The 19103-nt window shown below is 42.4% G+C and overlaps 1 protein-coding gene across 1 annotated transcript in view; it reads left to right on the top strand.

The window, feature by feature from the left end:
* Positions 1-19103, top strand: part of DEUP1 (deuterosome assembly protein 1) — a 427064-nt gene that overhangs the window by 127886 nt on the left and 280075 nt on the right. Inside the window, exon 5 of the mRNA XM_044071821.1 lies at positions 7106-7237. Within this exon, the coding sequence (XP_043927756.1) occupies positions 7106-7237 (132 nt within the window). The remainder of the gene's footprint in view (positions 1-7105; positions 7238-19103) is intronic.

Below are 19103 nucleotides of genomic sequence, written 5' to 3'. Positions count from 1 at the left end.
TGTGTGTGTGTGTGTGTGTGTGTGTGTGTGTGTGTGTGTGTGTGTGTGTGTGTGTGTGTGTGTGTGTGTGTGTGTGTGTGTGTGTGTGTGTGTGTGTGTGTATGTGTGTGTATGTGTGTGTGTGTAGTGGCCCTGTTAACACATAGTGGTGGGTAGAGATACTCAGGCTTGAACCCTGTACCTTGGATGCAGGTGGCAAGGACCTGAATTCCCTACCCACCACTATTTGTAAAAAAATGCAAATTTTTGCCTCATACTTGTTCTGTTCCTCATAAAATCTGTGGTTTCTGCATCTTCATTTTTCCTTGCAAAGGTTTGTAGTGCAGTGGTGCACTGGTAGCATTGTTGCCTGACAGCTACAGGTTCTCTGCTTTGATTCTTGGCTGAGCTGCCTTCTGTGTGGAGTCTGCATGTCCTCCCATCCCTTACAAAGATGTGTCTGGAGTGTTTCTCCCTGCTCTGCTGAAAATTGGCTTTGTTTTGTTCTAAGTCAGACTAGTTTCCTGGTTAACAAATGTTTAAAAATAACAGGCATTTGAATTTCAGACTTCATATTCTTCAGAAAGTACATGGTAACACAAAACCTTTTATTCTAGCAATTGTCTAAGTTTATAACATGGATATTTGAAATTTGCCCATATTTTTGGGACTGTATTCCCCCATTATTGGCCTCGTCCAGGTATTTTGTGCTAAGGTTGAGAGCTATGGTGAGAACTGAATTCACTGAATGTTTGGGGGCTGTATTCCCCCCATTACTGGCTTTGTCCACATGTTTTTTGCTAAGAGGTTGAGAGCTATGGTGAGAACTGAATTCACTGAATATGTTTGGCAGCTGTATTCCCACATTATTAGCTTTTTTCAGGTGTTTTTTTTTCCTAAGAGGTTGACAGCTATGGTGAGAACTGAATTCACTGAATGGTAGCCATTTAAGTTTGTCTTCCTCTGTTTCAGGTGATTTGGCATAGTGGTATGTTTCTCTGACTGTTTTGCACAGGGTCCCCTGGGTTCAGGACGTGGCAGTGAAATGTATGGTGGTAACACAGCATTTTATTCAAGCAACTTTCCAACATTATACAAGCAATGTTTAAAATGTGTCCCTGGTTTTTGGGCTTTTGTCCCCCCCCCCCAATACATTTTGGCTTTTTCCAGATTTCTTGTGCTGCAAAGTTCAGGGATACAGCTGAGTGTCGAGTAGATTTTACAAGGAGCTGAGAGCTGCAGGGGAACAAAAGTTTAGTGCTGCTTATGCTAAGTCTGCTTGCATTGTTAATAACACAACAGGTAATGTACTTGTTTTTGATGCAGAAGGCTGTGGGTTCTACTCCCACAGTAGGTAGATATATTGCTGATACTGTACTGTGTTGTAAAGGGGGTAGATGCTGCAGTCTGTTTTGGCAAAGATACCTAGTAACTATGAACTTGTTATCAGTTTGCCATCCATTCCCTATTGCGGTATTACTAGCTTGTCATTTTTTTTAATGTATGCAACATAGGCAATTTATTCTTCAAGGGCAACAAGCACTTTATTTGTAGATGAAACAATGACATATAAAGTTGTTTGCCAGCAGCAACCTCTTTATTAGTTACAGATTTCTTTAATGTGGATTTTACTACTTCAGAGATTGTGCATATTTACTGATACTGGTGGACTATTGAAGGTTGAGTAGATTTTTTATGATGGAAATGTTCTGAATTGGACAGTTTTGTCATTGGTGCATGCAATAAATTTAAATAAATTTAAAATGCCCTCTAACAACTGTACTGTATTGTACAAGGAATATAATGTAATACAGTCAGGAAGGTGTATCAAAGAGCATGTGTATGTTTCATGTTCAAGGGGCCTATGATTTTGAAAACAGGCCAAAGTTAATCTTCATCTGCCACTGGAAAAATGTATTTTCTTTGAATGTGGGTTTCAATGCTGTTTCAATGCATGTGAGTTTCAAGGGCAGAGAAGTTTTAATGCTAAGTGTATTTTCATTGTGAGACTGCATTGCTTTGTTTAACAGATATCTATTAGGGTTTGTGCTGTAAAATGCAAAATAAAACTTTCAAATGAAATCTAAATCATCGCAAAGGTAAAGCAGTGTGCACATTACAGTGTTTATGGTAAATGGGGCAAAATAACCAAGGAATGGGACATTGGGATGGTTGCAGGGGGGAGGCTCCATTCGACCATGATTTTGTGAGGGGGGGAGGGTAGCAAACTCAGACAGCCCCGGTTGAACTATACCTCTCAGATATTTGTTTCTTATTTTTCATTTGTTCCTAATAAAATGTGTGGTTTTCTAGCAAATCATTTAGGAATGAAGTCACTAAATGACAGATATTGAGTTTCAGACATCATAACCTTCAGAAAAATGCATGCTAAAGCAAGACCTGTTATTCTATCAACTGTCTTAAGTTTATACAAGAGCAATTTTTAGTAGTGTTTGTATGTTCCCCCAATATATTTGGCCTTGTCCAGATTTCCTGCATTAAGAGGTTGAGAGGAATGTGCAAATTGCTTTGTAAAATTAGGAATATCCAAACCTCTCAATTGTCCCCAATTTTGGCTCAAAATGTTGCTCTCCCCTAATAATCCCTCCTCAAAATGGCAATTTTGGAAGAAAATGTGGAGGGTTTACAATTATATATAACTGTAATGCTCAGAGTTATAGATTACTTTTATTCCAGAAATGCATGTAGATGCTCTTATTTTGTTAGCTGCTCAAGTTAACAGTGTTCATATTAAAAAGGTGTCCCTTTTTTGACAGGTTCCCAGCTGTACTGTGTGGCAACTTTATATTTTTGCATCACATTTTTGGTCTGTTTTTCATAAAATTGTGTTTTTCTGGCAAATTAGTGGCAAGTCATTAAAGATTGAAGTTAGAAACTAATGGCAGACATTTGAGTTTCAGATTTCATACCCTTCAAAAAATTCATGCTAATGCAAGACCTACTACTGTTCTATTATCTAAGTTAATAAGAGCAATATTTAAAACATTGTCCTTATTTTTGGGCCTGTGTCCCACTTCTAGTTCTATGTATGGCTTTGTCCAGATTTCTTGCTCTGAAGTTGAGAGGTATGAGTGTCAGAGCCATCACCGTCTGCCAGAGACATTTCAAATTGTGACATACTTGTTGCACCCCACTCCCCATTGTAGTGGTTCTGGATGTGTCCAAGGAAGGCAAGGAACAGTTATGCAGTGTAAGTGTGCAGAGTATTCTCCCATCCAAGGTAGACCACAAGTACGACCATGGCATTTCATATGTCCTTGATTTTGCAGAATGTTCTGGTTTTCTGTCATATTTTTATACTGTTGATTTATGCTTCTTATTATTCAGGAAATGCATGCGGTCACAGTGCCCTGTTGCTCTGTTTAAGTAGCAATGATTTAATGACCATCAGGTAAGCTTGTCTGAGATTGTAAGATGCAAGTAAGCTTTAATAAGCATACTGTTAAAGAATTACCAGCATTGAAAGCCTTTTCGTTTTTGCCATGCAGAGAATATTTACATAACTAGATAATGTATAAGCCTTGGATATTGAAATGCATATGACAGTATTTGTAATAAAGGACAGGATTACAGTATTTTCAGAAGCTCATTACATTTGTTGGAGACTTGCAGTCATCTTTTGTTGGAGACTTGCAGTCATCTATGCAGGCTTTACCCGTAAACTAAACAGAATGCCAATCTATCATGTGTGGTCCATAACTTGTGCAGGAATTCTTTAAGCAATTTATCTTGAACTTGTTTCTTGTTTGCTGTTCATTTTTTACTTTGATCATGTCTTCCCCATGAAACAAGTAGATAGTTGTGTCAGGCAGCAGGTCTTTTTTGGATAAGAAACATTTTTACAAGTGGGGGTATCACAGAGATTGCTACTTTCAGCATGTTACTTGGTAATTTTATAAAGATGAATATAAATTATAATTAGAACTGCAGTGCAGAGAGTATTGGTTTGAGTTGAGTGCTGCTTGTTTTTTTTATACTTGATTTTGACTGGCATTCCAGTAATTTATTTAAAAAGTAATTTATTTTTTCATGCCTCACAACCTGTTTCCATCTGGATATTAAGTTGTCATGTAGCCAATGCATTGAAATATTTTTTCTTCTACATTTCATTTTGTCTTGATTGGACTCTTGTAATGACTGTGTGGCACCCAGGGCAGCGTATTTAATTAAAGTTCCAGTTGTTGTGGTTTTGAGCATAGCTCCACCCCTTTCCAGTTGGCCACACCCCTTCCCATTGGCCCCACCCATTCAGCTGTCTCTTGCAGCCCTCCTTTAATTTGAAGTCACCAGCCGCCACTGCTCTGAACTGTTGATCCCAGGTATTTAAACTCACCCACCTTTGCCACCTCTACTCCCTGCATCCTCACCATTCCTCTATCCTCCCTGTCATTCACACACATATATTCTGTCTTAGTCCTGCTGACCTTCATTCCTCTTCTCTCTAGAGCATATCTCCACCTCTCCAGGGTCTCCTCCACCTGTTCCCTACTCTCGCTACAGATCACAATGTCATCTGCAAGCATCATAGTCCACGGGGACTCCTGTCTGTTCTCGTCTGTCAACCTGTCCATCACCATTGCAAATAAGAAAGGGCTCAGAGCTGATCCTTGATGTAATCCCACCTCCACCTTAAATGCATCCGTCACTCCCACTGCAGACCTCACCGCTGTCACACTACCCTCATACATATCCTGTACCACTCTTACATACTTCTCTGACACTCCCAACTTCCTCATACAATACCACAACTCCTCTCTAGGCACCCTGTCATATGCTTTCTCTAAGTCCACAAAGACACAATGCAACTCCTTCTGATCTTCTCCGTACTTCTCAAAAAAAAAAAAAAAAAAAGAAAGCTAAATATGAGACTAAAATATCCTCCCAAGCAAAGGATAACCACAAAGCATTTTTAGTTATGTCCAAAATCATGAGAAACACTCAACAATGTGCTGAGTTAGCTGTAGATGGCACTACCTATACTCAGCCAGAAGAAAGAGGAAACCTGCTGACCAATGAATTCAGTTCTTATTACATCCCCTCATCCCCTCCAGTCACTCCCCATAAAATACGTTGTACCATTCCTATGCTTGTTAACACAAAAAAGCAGGCCGTCGCTGCACTCTCTAAAACTAGAAACATTGCATCAATGGGCCCTGATGGAATCTCAGGTTGCCTATTAAATACCTTGAAATATGACCTAGTAGACCCACTCAGATCTTATTTAACCACAGCCTACAGACAGGCTTTGTGCCAGTAGAGTGGAGAACAGCAACAGTCATCCCTCTGCAGAAGGGGGGCCCTCATTGGACCCAAGAAACTACCATCCCATAAGTCTGACTAGCCCCATATGCAAAGGTAGGAAAATGATAATTATGGACCTGATTAACAATGTCATTGGAACTCTCCAGACTCTAGACCCAACCCATTTTGGCTTTGTCAAGGGCAAAGTCCTGCCTGTGCATTCTGGTGGTTTTCTTTGAGAAAGTCACAAAGATCATGGATGAGGGTAAGTCAGTGCATACCTCCTACATTGACCTGGCTAAGGCATTTGATGCAATACCCCAATAAGGTATTATAGATAAACTCACAAAATTGGGCATAAACCTCTACTTCACTAGATGGATAACCAAATGGTTCACGGATAGGGTACTTGTTATTAGACTGGAGGAATCTACAACCAGCAAGAGGCCAGTCACCAGTGGAGTACCACAAGGCTTAGTGCCAGGCACCCCCTTGTTTGGGATATACTTCTCAGATGTCAAGGCAAATGTAGATGGCATTTGGCTGACCAGGTTTACTGATGACTGCAAGGTAGAGGCAATCAATGACTCCCCAAATTATGTCAGTATCACACAGAAAGGACTGATGCAGACTAATGACTGATATCAGAGCCAATTACTCAAACTAAATGTGAAAAAATGCATAATAATACCCTTTGGGAAATCAAACACCCCTTCAAATTACAGCATTGATAGCAACCCCCTAAGAGTGGGCCCAGTAGTGAGAAATCTAAGTACTCAGTTAGATAGATAGTAATCTGAACTTTGACCACTAATGTGTCCATGGTGGTAATAAAATCCTTCTATGTGGCTCAGTTTATAAGTAAGAGCATGGCATCCAGATCTAAGGATGCCATAGCACCACTGTGCTTGGCCCTCATCAGAAAAATAATTGAGTACAATGTACCCTTTGGCATGTACCTCACCAGGTACCTGCAACAGTTGGAGCATCCTCAGAGGTTTTCCACCAAAAAAAAATACATGGTATAACTAACATGTCATATGTGGACCAATTAAAATTCATAGCACTGTAATCAGTTTCCTACCAATTATTGAAGGGTGGTCTATGCCTGATTTACAGGGCAATCAATGACCCAGTCCTGATGAAAATGTTACATATTCGCAAAAGTAACTGCACAAGGGTTACCTGCTCCAAGAACCTGATCTGTGACATGAATAGATCATGCTGGAAAGACGTGTCCCAGAGATTTCTGCTCCTCTGGAATAGGCTTCCTATGCCTATGAAGCACAACTATTCACTGACCATGTTCAAGTGCAATCTGGACCATTGGATGGGAAATCACAAATTCACAAATTTCACTCCATGTCCCTTATGCATAGATGCAGTCTAAAAATAATGCTTGCTGACCCTTGTTACCTTTCCTTTAGGGATAGAAAATTGATTAAAATCTGGGTAAAAACAATTAGGCTTGTAAGGGCTCTTAAGCCATTAGCCTAGTAATCTCCTGTGAACCTGTGAATATATGTAACAAATTAATTTTTTTTCGACTCGGTTGTTATAGATGCAGTAAATTACCTTCCTTGGAAGATGCTGCCCTGAAAATTTATGGGGAATTCATGACAATGAAACCTATACTAAAACCTATTCATTGAGAAGGAAAAAGAAGGAAGAAATATATAGCTTATAATGGCAGTTTGTTCTTTCTGTATTGTAGTATTTAGACCGTGGAAGTCCAGGTCCTTCTAATTTATCACTTTCTCCTTTTTCTTCTAGATATGCAAAATGGTTCCTTTTGTAGGCTTAATGAAACTGCAAATTCTGACACTGAAAAATGGATTAAAATGTATGAACTTTTTCCTTATAGCTCAGCAAACTGAAGGCCGGCTATGAAAAATTACAAAAACATAACATGAAACGAGTTATAAAAAGGAACAGCAGATCTGCAGATGGTGAAAAAATAACATCAGAAATCAATCAAGTAAATCGGAAGCTTCAGGTAAGAATGGTACCTTATTAAACTGAAATAAAGTGAGAGACAATGTGTTGGCTGTTTTAAGTTACTGGAGCATTTATATATGTAAGATAATACATGCTGAATCATTTCCCAATATCTGTATTGCCAAAAATAACAGACATAATGAATACAGACTAATGGTAAATAAGGGCCTGGTGGACCATACCTTGTGACCATCCCCTTGCTAAGTGCAATGTTTAAAGTCCTACTTTATCTCTTACTTCCTCCTCTCCGTTCTACAACTATATGTTTCTCTATGCTAGTCCCACCCTCTCACTGTGAATATCACCTTACCAGCTAAGTAGGTACTATTTGCACACAAGTTTTCCTTGAATAAATGCTTATTTGTTTCCCTTTGCATATACAATTCCAGCTTTATATTCTGTTCTTCCAATTGGAAACACCTCCTCTTCTAATGGATTTTATTTTCCAGTATAGTCTTTGTAATTTTAAACTACATTAATTTTAGTGTACACATACTGAACTCTTCATCTTACTGTGTGCGACACTTAGTTAATGTCCTGAATATGCTGTACTGTCCTTGTTTGAACTTTTTTTTTTCCCTGTCTGCGTCCATCTAAAAATGCAGCCACTGAAATCTGTCACAGTATTTCAAAAGAAACCTTGTGTGGCGCCTACACTGGCATCATTGCTTTCCTTCTTCTGGTGTACCTGTGATGGCTTGTACTGTTACCACCATACAGACTTAGAACATTTGTCTGGGATTCTTGTATTTCACTATACATGATCATTCAAAGCTTACAGTTCAGCCAGTGACTTACATATTTTCGCACACTTACCATGTAAACTTTCCTTGTGTTCTTGTGCCTCAATGATATTTTTTTACATTGCATCCTAAATGTCTGTCTTGAACTGTACCATGTTCTCTTGTCTAATTATCCTTTTTTTCAGCATTTATCAAGTGTCCACCCTGCTAAAGGTTTTCATGTTATTGGGAAAAAAATAAACACATTCTGTTTTAGTTACTATGTAACAGCTGCAATGAAGAAATTAACTGTAGAGGCTCTACAACCAGTTCTATGTGGTATTACTGGCTCTACAACCAGTTCTGTGTGGCATTATTGGCTATACAACCAGTTCTGTGTGGCATTACTGGCTCTACAACAAGTTCTGTGTGGTATTACTGGCTCTACAATCAGTTTTCTGTGGTATTACTGGCTCAACAACCAGTTCTATGTGGCATTACTGGCTCTACAACAAGTTCTGTGTGGTATTACTGGTTCAACAACCAGTTCTGTGTGGCATTACTGGCTCTACAATCAGTTTTCTGTGGTATTACTGGCTCAACAACCAGTTCTATGTGGCACTACTGGCTCTACAACCAGTTTTGTAGTATTACTGGCTCTACAACCAGTTCTATGTGGTATTACTGGCTCTACAATCAGTTTTCTGTGGTATTACTGGCTCAACAACCAGTTCTATGTGGCATTACTGGCTCTACAACAAGTTCTGTGTGGTATTACTGGTTCAACAACCAGTTCTATGTGGCATTACTGGCTCTACAATCAGTTTTCTGTGGTATTACTGGCTCAACAACCAGTTCTATGTGGCACTACTGGCTCTACAACCAGTTTTGTAGTATTACTGGCTCTACAACCAGTTCTATGTGGTATTACTGGCTCTACAATCAGTTTTCTGTGGTATTACTGGCTCAACAACCAGTTCTATGTGGCATTACTGGCTCTACAACCAATTCTTTGTGGTATTACTGGCACTACAACCAGTTCTATGTGGTATTACTGGCTCTAAAATCAGTTTTCTGTGGTATTACTGGCTCAACAACCAGTTCTATGTGGCATTACTGGCTCTAAAACCAGTTTTGTGGTATTACTGGCTCTACAACCAGTTCTATGTGGTACTCTTTCATTCTTTGTTTCTCGATATTATCACAGTAAAACCTTCCAACCTCTTAATGCAAGAAATCTGGACAAAGCCAAAAAAGAATGATCTGGACAAAGCCAAAAAAGAATGATGGGCTGGGGACAAAGACCCCAAAAATAGGGACAGATTTTAGTTATTGCTCATAAACCTATAAAGTTGTTAGAATAACAAGCTTTGTATTATCATGCATTTTCTGAAGGATTTGAAGACTGAAATGCAAATGACTGTCATTATTTAGTGGCCTCAATCTTCACTGATTTACCAGAAAACCACAAATGTTATGAGGAACAAACCAAAAATAAGAGGCAACAATCTGGACAGTTGAGAGGCATGCTGTAGTTTATTACAGTTTCTATAGCAACACAGGGTTTAACATTATTGGCTCACAATGTTTTTTTTTTTTTTTTTTGCAGTTCTGTTCTCTATTGATCTGCCTTTTATGCGTAGACTGCACATCTTCCCTTTGCATCCATGGGTTTTAGTGGGTGCTATTGTTTCCTCCCATATTCCGTGCTTCTGTTTCCTCCCATATTCCAAAAATGTACCATAGATGAAGTAGGGACCCTCCGAAACTGCCCATAGGTGTGCATGCCATGTGTGAGTATGTGTCTGCAGGCATATTCTGCGATGACCTACACCCCATTCAAGATTAATTTCAGTGTCTTGCACTGGTAGTGGTATTACTGGCTCTACAACCAGTTCTATGTGGTACTCTTTCATACTTTGCTTCTCGATATTATCACAGTAAAACCTTCCAACCTCTTAATGCAAGAAATCTGGACAAAGCCAAAAAAGAATGATGGGCTGGGGACAAAGACCCCAAAAATAGGGACAGATTTTAGTTATTGCTCATAAACCTATAAAGTTGTTAGAATAACAAGCTTTGTATTATCATGCATTTTCTGAAGGATTTGAAGACTGAAATGCAAATGACTGTCATTATTTAGCGGCCTCAATCTTCACTGATTTACCAGAAAACCACAAATGTTATGAGGAACAAACCAAAAATAAGAGGCAACAATCTGGACAGTTGAGAGGCATGCTGTAGTTTATTACAGTTTCTATAGCAACACAGCAACATTATTGGCTCACAATGTTTTTTTTTTTTTTTGCAGTTCTGTTCTCTGTTGATCTGCCTTTTATGCGTAGACTGCACGTCTTCCTTGCATCCGTGGGTTTTAGTGGGTGCTATTGTTTCCTCCCATATTCCGTGCTTCTGTTTCCTCCCATATTCCAAAAATGTGCCATAGATGAAGTAGGGACCCTCCGAAACTGCCCATAGGTGTGCATGCCATGTGTGAGTATGTGTCTGCAGGCATATTCTGCGATGACCTACACCCCATTCAAGATTAATTTCAGTGTGTTGCACCTGCCGTCACAATACTTTTCAGCTCTCCCACAACCCTAAAATGGATTAAGCAGCCAGTCAGAGAAAGAATGGATGAATGAATAGACTGTAATCTCTACAGTTTAGTACTGGGAGAGCTGTTAGCTTAGCTCAGTCTGTCACATTGCTGCTACACCTTAAGCTACCTAGCTCACTTGTAAAGTGTCCATATAAAATAGTGGAATAAAATCAAACAACATGAAGAAATCCAAACTGACCATTTCTTGTACCCTGTTATCTTATGCTTAACATCATCCTATCAAGAGCACACCTCAATCTCTCTACATTTGGCAGAAATCTTCACTTCCAGGCTGCAAAAATCCACCTTCTCCGATGTTTCACTGTGACCTCAGACTCTCCAAATTCCACTCTGTCATTGTCTCAGTTGCAGAGCCAGTGGCAGACTGAGGTTTTCCCCACTGACCTAAATTTTGAATTATAACATTGATGGGACATACAGGATGAGGTTATGGTTTGAAGAATGTCTTCAGGTGAGAGAAGATAGTAGTGTGAGCTAGCAGGTATAAAAATGATCTCTGTGTTTGTGATTGCTGTGTGTGCCACAACCTGTAGTTGTGTTTTTTTTGGCCAAGTTATGGAATGTGATTGTGACATGGGATAAGGATAAATGCCTATTTCATCATTTACATATGTATGTTGTACACACTACATTATACAGTCGTAGGGGCTAACCTCTCATCTGTACCATGCTTTTTAGTACTGTCCAGTTTTTAGTTCCCAATTAGGCCATTTCCTGTGTTTCCAATCCTCTAACTCAAGTACATTTTCTGCAAAGTGTTGATGCCTTTAATGTAATATTTTCTCTGTTTTTTTTTTTTTTTTTTTTTTGCTTGCCTTCCAAACAAGGCTGGAAGCCAGCACAAGCTGATAAGTTGTAGCCTATTAAAAGAGCAGGGGAAGGAGTGCTTCATTTGTACTAACTCTCAGACTACACTTGTTGGATTGAGCAAACCAAGAACAAGTAGTGTAGACTACTAGGTTTTAAAAAGGACCGCTCTAATTTATAATTTCTTTTCAGTCTGTTGCACTATCTGCACTGTTGCCACAGACAACAGCAAGCAACAGGTGGGTACTGGTTTTGATTAATAATGGTACAGGTGCTGTGCGACTATAAGATAGCTTGGATCTTGGTAGGAATTTGGAAATTAAATAGCCAAGCCGGGCAGCATATTGCCAAACTGTTTCCATGCTGTCTCAGCCTCATTAGTGACTGTTTTTATTTCTGAAAGCACACATGTATTGTATCTGTTTTGGACAGTTGTTTTGCTTGTTTGCATTTTCTGTGCATATTCTGCAACATTCTAAGAAATCGCTTTGTTACCAGGAAAATATAGGTTACAGTGTAGTGTAATCCCCTGGCAGCAGAAGGATTACTGTATGAGGCTGTAGCCAAGAAAGTTGGCTATCTAATTAGTTTGTCTAATGTGAATATGTTTGTTGTACTGTGCAGAGGTTTGATTTTAGTTTTGTATGGATACATATTTTTCAACTGCATATGTTCCAATTCTGCAAAAGTATTAATTACACTACTTGGTGAATAACAGGTTTTGATCTGGTGCATTGTGAACTTAGATGTGCCTTGAGCCTTGCTGAGTGCCACTTCTAGCATCTTTCATGTATGTAGAAATGAGAGAAGAGACCAAGTGCTTACATGTTCTATTGAAAAGGAGTACTTTTTCAGGAAAATGAAATGAATAAGTAATTGCTAAGTGAGTTACCCCAAGATTAGTGAAATAATTTCTAAATTATAAAATGTTCCAGTTGTTTTCATGAATGCTGTACAGTACTTTGCAACAATTTTAGCAAATACAATGAATACTGATTTTTTTAAGTAATTGAAGGAAAACGTTACATTTGGAAGGCACTACTTTGGATTTAATTGTTGTTACTTTGATTTAGATTCCATCAGATCAGAATCTTTTTTTAAACAAGAGACATCTTTATTAAATTATCACTTATGAGACAGGCAATCATACAGTTATGTAAATGAAAACAAACCATATAGACATAATCTTAGTTGTAACCATTTTACATCACAAACCATACTGACATAATTTTAGTTGTAAACATTATACATCAGTTACAATCTACCCAATCATTGTCAAGCATTACATAACACATTCAAATCCTATCTTCTTTCAAATCTCATTCTTCCCCTACATGTATTGTTCCCACAATTCCCATTTGTTCCTATGCAATTTGATCCAACCCTTTTCTAAAGATCCCAGTTTCAGTCATTTTATCTATGTTACTATATCCACTACTTCTAGTACAGTTGGTTTAGATTTTGATTTCCATTTTCTAGTAACTGCTGTTTTGGCAGCCACCATAATTAGACTCAGCAAGGCCTTCAGATTCTGTATCGTAGCTCAGAAAAAATAATTTTCCTAGTTACATCAGTTTTCCCACCCAATATCTCTGATAGAGTTGTCTGCAATGCATTTTTAAGGTCTGCCAACTCATTACACTCCCAGAAAATATGATGTTATGTGATCCTATCTCGCCTACATTCTGACTGATGGGTTCGGAGCCGATCCCTCGGCTCCGACTCGGCACGCTTATGCCAAAGAGCGAAGTCTCTTATTGGCTGAGCTTACTATATCCCAGGATGCACCACTACCAGTCCCCCAGATCTCGTTTGCCGCTAACTAGCGAAGACGTGGTCTCGAGCTGGCTGAGCTGAGTAGTATTTTTACTTACTTTTTTCTGTCAGAAAATTGCTTTTCCTGTCATAAAAAGCTGTTTTAACAGCTATTCTGTGCTTTGTGTAGTGATTGAAGGTTTTTTGTGAAAACTTGTAGTGTGATTGGGCGTTGGTTTCTGATTTCAGGCCTCCTTCATCTGTAGGGCCTTTCCCGGTCAGTTAACCCCACTCAAACCATTGGGATTTCAGATCCCCTTGAGTTTTTTGTTGTTCGGATTGTTAAACCGGCAGTTGTAAACTGATTTTTGTAGAGTCAGTTAAGTAAAGTCAAATTAGGATTGTGTGTTCTTGCTGTCAGAGAATTACTGCATTTTTGGTCATAATGTCTCAAAATCCTAGGCCTTCGGGCTTCAAAAAATGCACCAAATGTAATTTTAAAATGTCAATCACAGATGACCACTCTCTCTGTGTTTATTGTTTGGGTGCAAAACATTTACAAGAGTCATGCAGCGTGTGTCACGCTTTTTCCTCGAGGGTCCTCCAGGAGAGGAAAAATAAACTCATCCTTAAAGGCTTAATAAAACCCTCCTTTGAAGAAGCTTTGGCATCCTCTCCTTCTCCAGCTAAAAGAAAAAGGCGTCGGCTCCGACCAGTCCATCGGATCCGGCCGCCAAAAGACATAGGCAGGCTTCTCCTTCGGCTCCAAGGACTTTGGAGCCGAGGGCGGAACGGTCTGCCTCGATGCCACCAGTCTCGACTCCTCTGGCTTCGGAGCCGATGGCTGGGGCATCGAGAGGCGGGTCACCTTCGTCGGCTCCACTGGTCTCGGAGCCGACAAGGGTTGCCCGCTCAGACACTTCCTCCTCGGCGCCGAAGTCCTCCTCGGCACCGATGGAAACTAGTGTGGGTATTCCTTCGGCGCCGATAGTCATCGAGTCGCCTCGGAGCCGGTCCCCTAGCCCTTTGGGGCCGTTGGAGAGGCCATCTCGAACCCGTTCAGTATCCTCTAAGTCTTCGAGGATGTCGGATTCGGATATAGACAGAGTGCTCCAAAGACTGTTCCAGTCCCCAGTCTTTCAAAAATTTGTTTCGGCTCCGACCCAGTTGGCTTCGGAGCCGATAGCCCATGCCCATCCCATTGCTATTCCTCCTCCGACCGCCCGGCTCCGTCGGAGCAGGTGCTGTTGGAGCCGGTGGAGATCTTAGGGTCGGCTCCGACCCTTACTCCAACCCGGGTCTTCGGGTCCGAGTTTGGTACACGGACTTCTTCGGCTGGACCCGGGGGGTGATGTTTCGGGACCTATGCTTTCGGTTCCGAGCCTCCCTCTCGGTGCTTCGGCTGCGGGACTTCCGTCTGCTATCATGGCTCCGGGGACCGGACACTCCCAGGATTCTGGGGGTCCGGCTTTCAGAGCTATGAGGAGTGCTTTGGCCAAGTCTTCGGCCATCTCTCCGGCTTTACCGGCACCTTCCCTGGGCGTGGAGACTGGGTCTTTGGCAGTTCCCTGTCCGTGGCAGCGGAGCCCCTGGGCCTGAGGTTACCCCATTGGGGTTCCCTCCTCCTGAGGGTTCTTGAGTTGTCTTGGAGGAACCCCAAGGAAGAGATCGTGCAAGAGGAAGCACGTGGACTCCCCGAGTCTATTACATCGGACACTGATCTTGATGATGCGGAGGGGTCCCGAAGTCGTCCTCGGATGATGTCTCATTTGCAGACATCTTAGAGATCCTCAAACAACGAGGCGGCTGGATATCCAAACCCCCTCTGCTGATGAGTCAGTGCTCCTCAAGGCCTTTGGGGCTCAGCCCTCCGCCTCCTGGGTGTCTCCGCCCTTGACGAGCTCCTGGATTTAGTTTGTCGAAGAGCGTGGGAACATCCAGATACCGTGGAACCAGTCCCTTCTCGTCCTAATAAATTTTTGTCTGCCCCACCCGAGAAGGAGTTCCTCACTAAAGGCGTGGCTGTAGATGCCATGGTGGTGGCATCTGCTACACAACAGGACGTGGCAGAGGCTTCAACGTCCGTCCATCCTCCTAATAAGGAGTCTAGGAGCATGGACAGGTACGGGAAGCGCACCCTGACTTCAGCGGCCTTTACTTTAAGGTCTCTGAATTATTTGGCACATTTTACTAGGCTTCAGAGGGATCTGGTCAAGGAGCTGTCAGATTCCCTCTCGGGTAACCTGCCTGAGCAGCTAGCCCAGTCGGTTAGCTCTCAGTTGGCTATCCTTACGTCAATTTCTAACTCGTCCATGAGGCTCATTTCCTATGCGGCCGAAGGGGCGGGTAGAGCGGCAGGCACAGGCGTGGCTCTACGGAGACAAGCCTGGCTCCGCTTGTGTCAGTTTGCGGAGGCCTTCAAGTCTTCCTTCGCCGACGCTCCCTTTGATGGGTCCTCTTTGTTTGGACCTAAGGTTAAGGACACCCTTACCCGCTGTGAGCAAGAGGGAAAAACTTTATCTGCCGTAGGTGCCCGTTATTCCACTCCCTTTCGGCCTTATCCCAAGGCTAAAGGAGGGGGGAAGATGTGGTTCCGTAAATCACGTAAGTTTTTTCCTCAACAGCAGGAAGATTCCCCTTCCAGAGGCAGAGGACGGGGAAATTTTTCTGGGAGACGCCGTCCCAGAGGCGGCAGAGGGCCCCGCAATTCTGGAGACCGTGAGTCCTTTCGTGGCTCTTCAGCCTCCCACACATCATGAGGGATTGCCCGGCTGTGCTGCTCCGGAGCCAGTCGGGTGCCGTTTCGCCAAGCACCTAAAAGCCTGGGAGTCAATCACTCAGGACAGATGGGTGCTTCGGATCATTGCCGGAGGTTACACCATCCCATTCACATACTCACTCCCACCGTCCAAAAAAATCCCGGACCCACCACCCAGTCAAAGGGAAATTGCAGCCGCAGAAGCTTTAAAGCTGCTAAGAAAAGGAGTCATCCAACCAGTCCCCACAGACCAGATCGGATCCGGAAATTACTCCAGGTTCTTTTTAGTGCCAAAAAAGACAGGGGACCTGAGACCAATTTTGGATCTCAGCAGACTGAACCAATCCGTCACGAAATCCAAATTCCGAATGGTCACGTTACAATCCATTCTCCCATTGTTGGAGAAGGATGTTTGGATGTGCTCCATAGACCTCAAGGACGCCTATTATCACATACCGATACATCAGGCGTCCAGGAGGTATCTGCGCTTCAGCCTGGGAGTCAGTCATTTCCAATTTTGTGCACTGCCCTTTGGTCTCACCACAGCCCCCAGGGTGTTCACCAAGTGTTTGGCAGTAGTGACTGCTCACCTGAGAAGTCTTGGATTCCAAGTGTTTCCCTATCTGGACGACTGGCTCCTGACTGCCACCACCAGGCATCTACTAATGGACAACCTCAAAGCCACCATCTCCTGGGTGCTTCCCTGGGGATTACATTCAATTGGTCAAAGTCTGTCTTGCTGCCCTCTCAGCGCATAAGGTTCATAGGAGCAGAGATAGACTCAAAATTGATGCGCGTTTTTCTTCCTACCGAAAGGATCCAAACTTTACAGGGCCAAGTTCAAGCTCTGATTTCAAGATCCAAAGCCCCAGCCAGGATGGTCCTACAAGTTTTAGGTTCAATGTCTGCCACGGTTCTTCTAGTTCCTCTGGCAAGATTGCACATGAGGATTCTTCAGTGGCTATTGTCAACTCAATGGTCCTTTCAGGACCTTCCCCTCAATCATCCCATCATGATTACAGAAACATGCAAACGGGACCTTCGCTGGTGGCTTCAGACATCCAATCTAAATCAAGGAAGCCCTTTTGTTATTCCCTCTCCAGTGGTTACCCTGACGACAGATGCCTCCCAGATAGGGTGGGGGGGGCATTGTCTGGGCAGGTTAGTTCAGGGCTCCTGGCTTCCAGGCGAAGCTCTTCTCCACATCAATGTGTTGGAGATGAGGGCTGTACTTCTGTCCCTACAGGCCTTACACAAGTTTCTTCCTCAGGGCATCATCGCCATCCACACAGACAACATGTCGGTGGTTTGGTATCTAAACAAACAAGGAGGGACCAGATCTTACCCCCTTTGCAGAGAGGCCATGAGGGTGTGGGAATGGGCGGTAGCTACCAACCGTTTCTTGGTAGCGACCCACATTCCGGGGAAATCAAATATATTGGCAGACAAATTGAGCAGGACAATTCTCTCTCCCCACGAGTGGTCCCTAAACGAAACAGTAGCAGCTCAGGTTTTCAGGAGATGGGGAACGCCGTGCTGCGATCTATTTGCAACGCCACTAAACACGAAGTGCAAAAGGTTCTTCTCCTTGACTCCACATCAAGGGGAAGCAGCTTTGGATGCTCTAGCACAACCTTGGCCAACAGGGCTACTTTATGCCTTTCCTCCGATACCACTTCTCCCCAAAGTCATTCAAAAAGCTTCTCAATTGGGGTCCACAATGATACTGATTGCTCCATACTGGCCTCGTCAGGTATGGTTTCCCTACCTGAAGAAACATGCGGTGGACGATCCTTGGACGTTAGATCTAACTCCGGATCTGCTAATCCATCAGTCGGGACGACAGCATCAGTCCCTACACTCCTTGAAGTTGACAGCCTGGCTCCTCCACTTCCGACCTTGGTCAGAAGTCACACATTAGACCCGGAAGTTATTCACATTTTATCTTACGCCCACAAACCCACCACTAACAAATTGTACCTCAGTAAGTGGAAGAGGTTTGCTATCTGGGCTCAATTCAAGGGCTTAGACCCTATCACTGCTCCGATCCTGGAAGTTTTGAAATTCTTAACATCCCTGTTTAATCAAGGATCTTCTGTCTCTACTATTAAAGTCCAACTGGCGGCTATCTCTAAATTCCACGAATCCATGGATCCTCCATTGATGAGCAGCAGATTATGCAAGACCTTTATTAAAGGTGCGGGCCTGTTAAGACCCCCAGTTTTTCATCCTGCGCCTCCGTGGGATCTTGATTTGGTGCTTCGTGCATTAACATCTCCCCCTTTCGAACCGGCTGCTACATGTGAGTTAAAATATCTGTCTTGGAAAACTGCCTTCTTAGTTGCAATTACTTCTGCAAGAAGAGTTTCAGAGCTTCAAGCCCTATCTATTAAACCGCCGTACTTGATTTTCCACAAGGACAGAGTATCACTTAGGCCTAATCCATCCTTTGTCCCAAAGGTCTGTTCTAATCTTTGTCTTCAACAATCTCTAGAGCTACCAGTTTTCTTCCCAAAATTCTCCAATGAAGCAGAATACACTCTCCATAAATTGGATGTTCACAGGCAATTGCGCTTCTATTTAGACAGGACTCAGCAATTTAAGTAAGTCAGACCAATTGTTTGTGTCCTTCTCAGACAATAAATTGGGTAAAACCATTACAAAAGCTACTATCTCCAAATGGATTAGAGATTGTATAACTCAGGCTTATTCTTCTTGGAATAAGCAACCTACAACATCTATCAAAGCTCACTCCACCAGAGCTATGGCGACTTCTATAGCCTTTCATTCCAAGCTTGCTATATCGGAGATTTGTGCTGCGGCTACTTGGTCAAATCCGCACACTTTCATTTCCCACTATAAATTGGATGTGGCATCTAAAGGGCGAGCATCATTTGGTTCCACGGTACTCAGGAGTGTTTTCCAGTGAGCCACCCAGGATTCAGGTGCTAGGGACGCTGTCCCATCAGTCAGAATGTAGGCGAGATAGGATCACATAACATCTTTTAGTTATGTACTCACCATAACTTCAGATGTTTGGGATCCATCTCGCCTACATTCCTAATACCCACCCTCCTTCCTCCTGCCTTGGAGATCAGAAGAGATTGAACGGTTTTGAGTTCTACTGTTTTATCTTGTTTCATCTGACGATGTTATATAAGCAGGGCGTGCATGTGTGCATGTATGCGGACAAACTAGA

This window comes from Protopterus annectens, chromosome 5.part0, assembly GCF_019279795.1.
Source record: "Protopterus annectens isolate FY-2018-M chromosome 5.part0, PAN1.0, whole genome shotgun sequence".
Taxonomy (NCBI): Eukaryota; Metazoa; Chordata; order Ceratodontiformes; family Protopteridae; genus Protopterus; species Protopterus annectens.
Note: the sequence above shows the minus strand (reverse complement) of the source record. Positions and strands in the feature narration are given on the sequence as shown.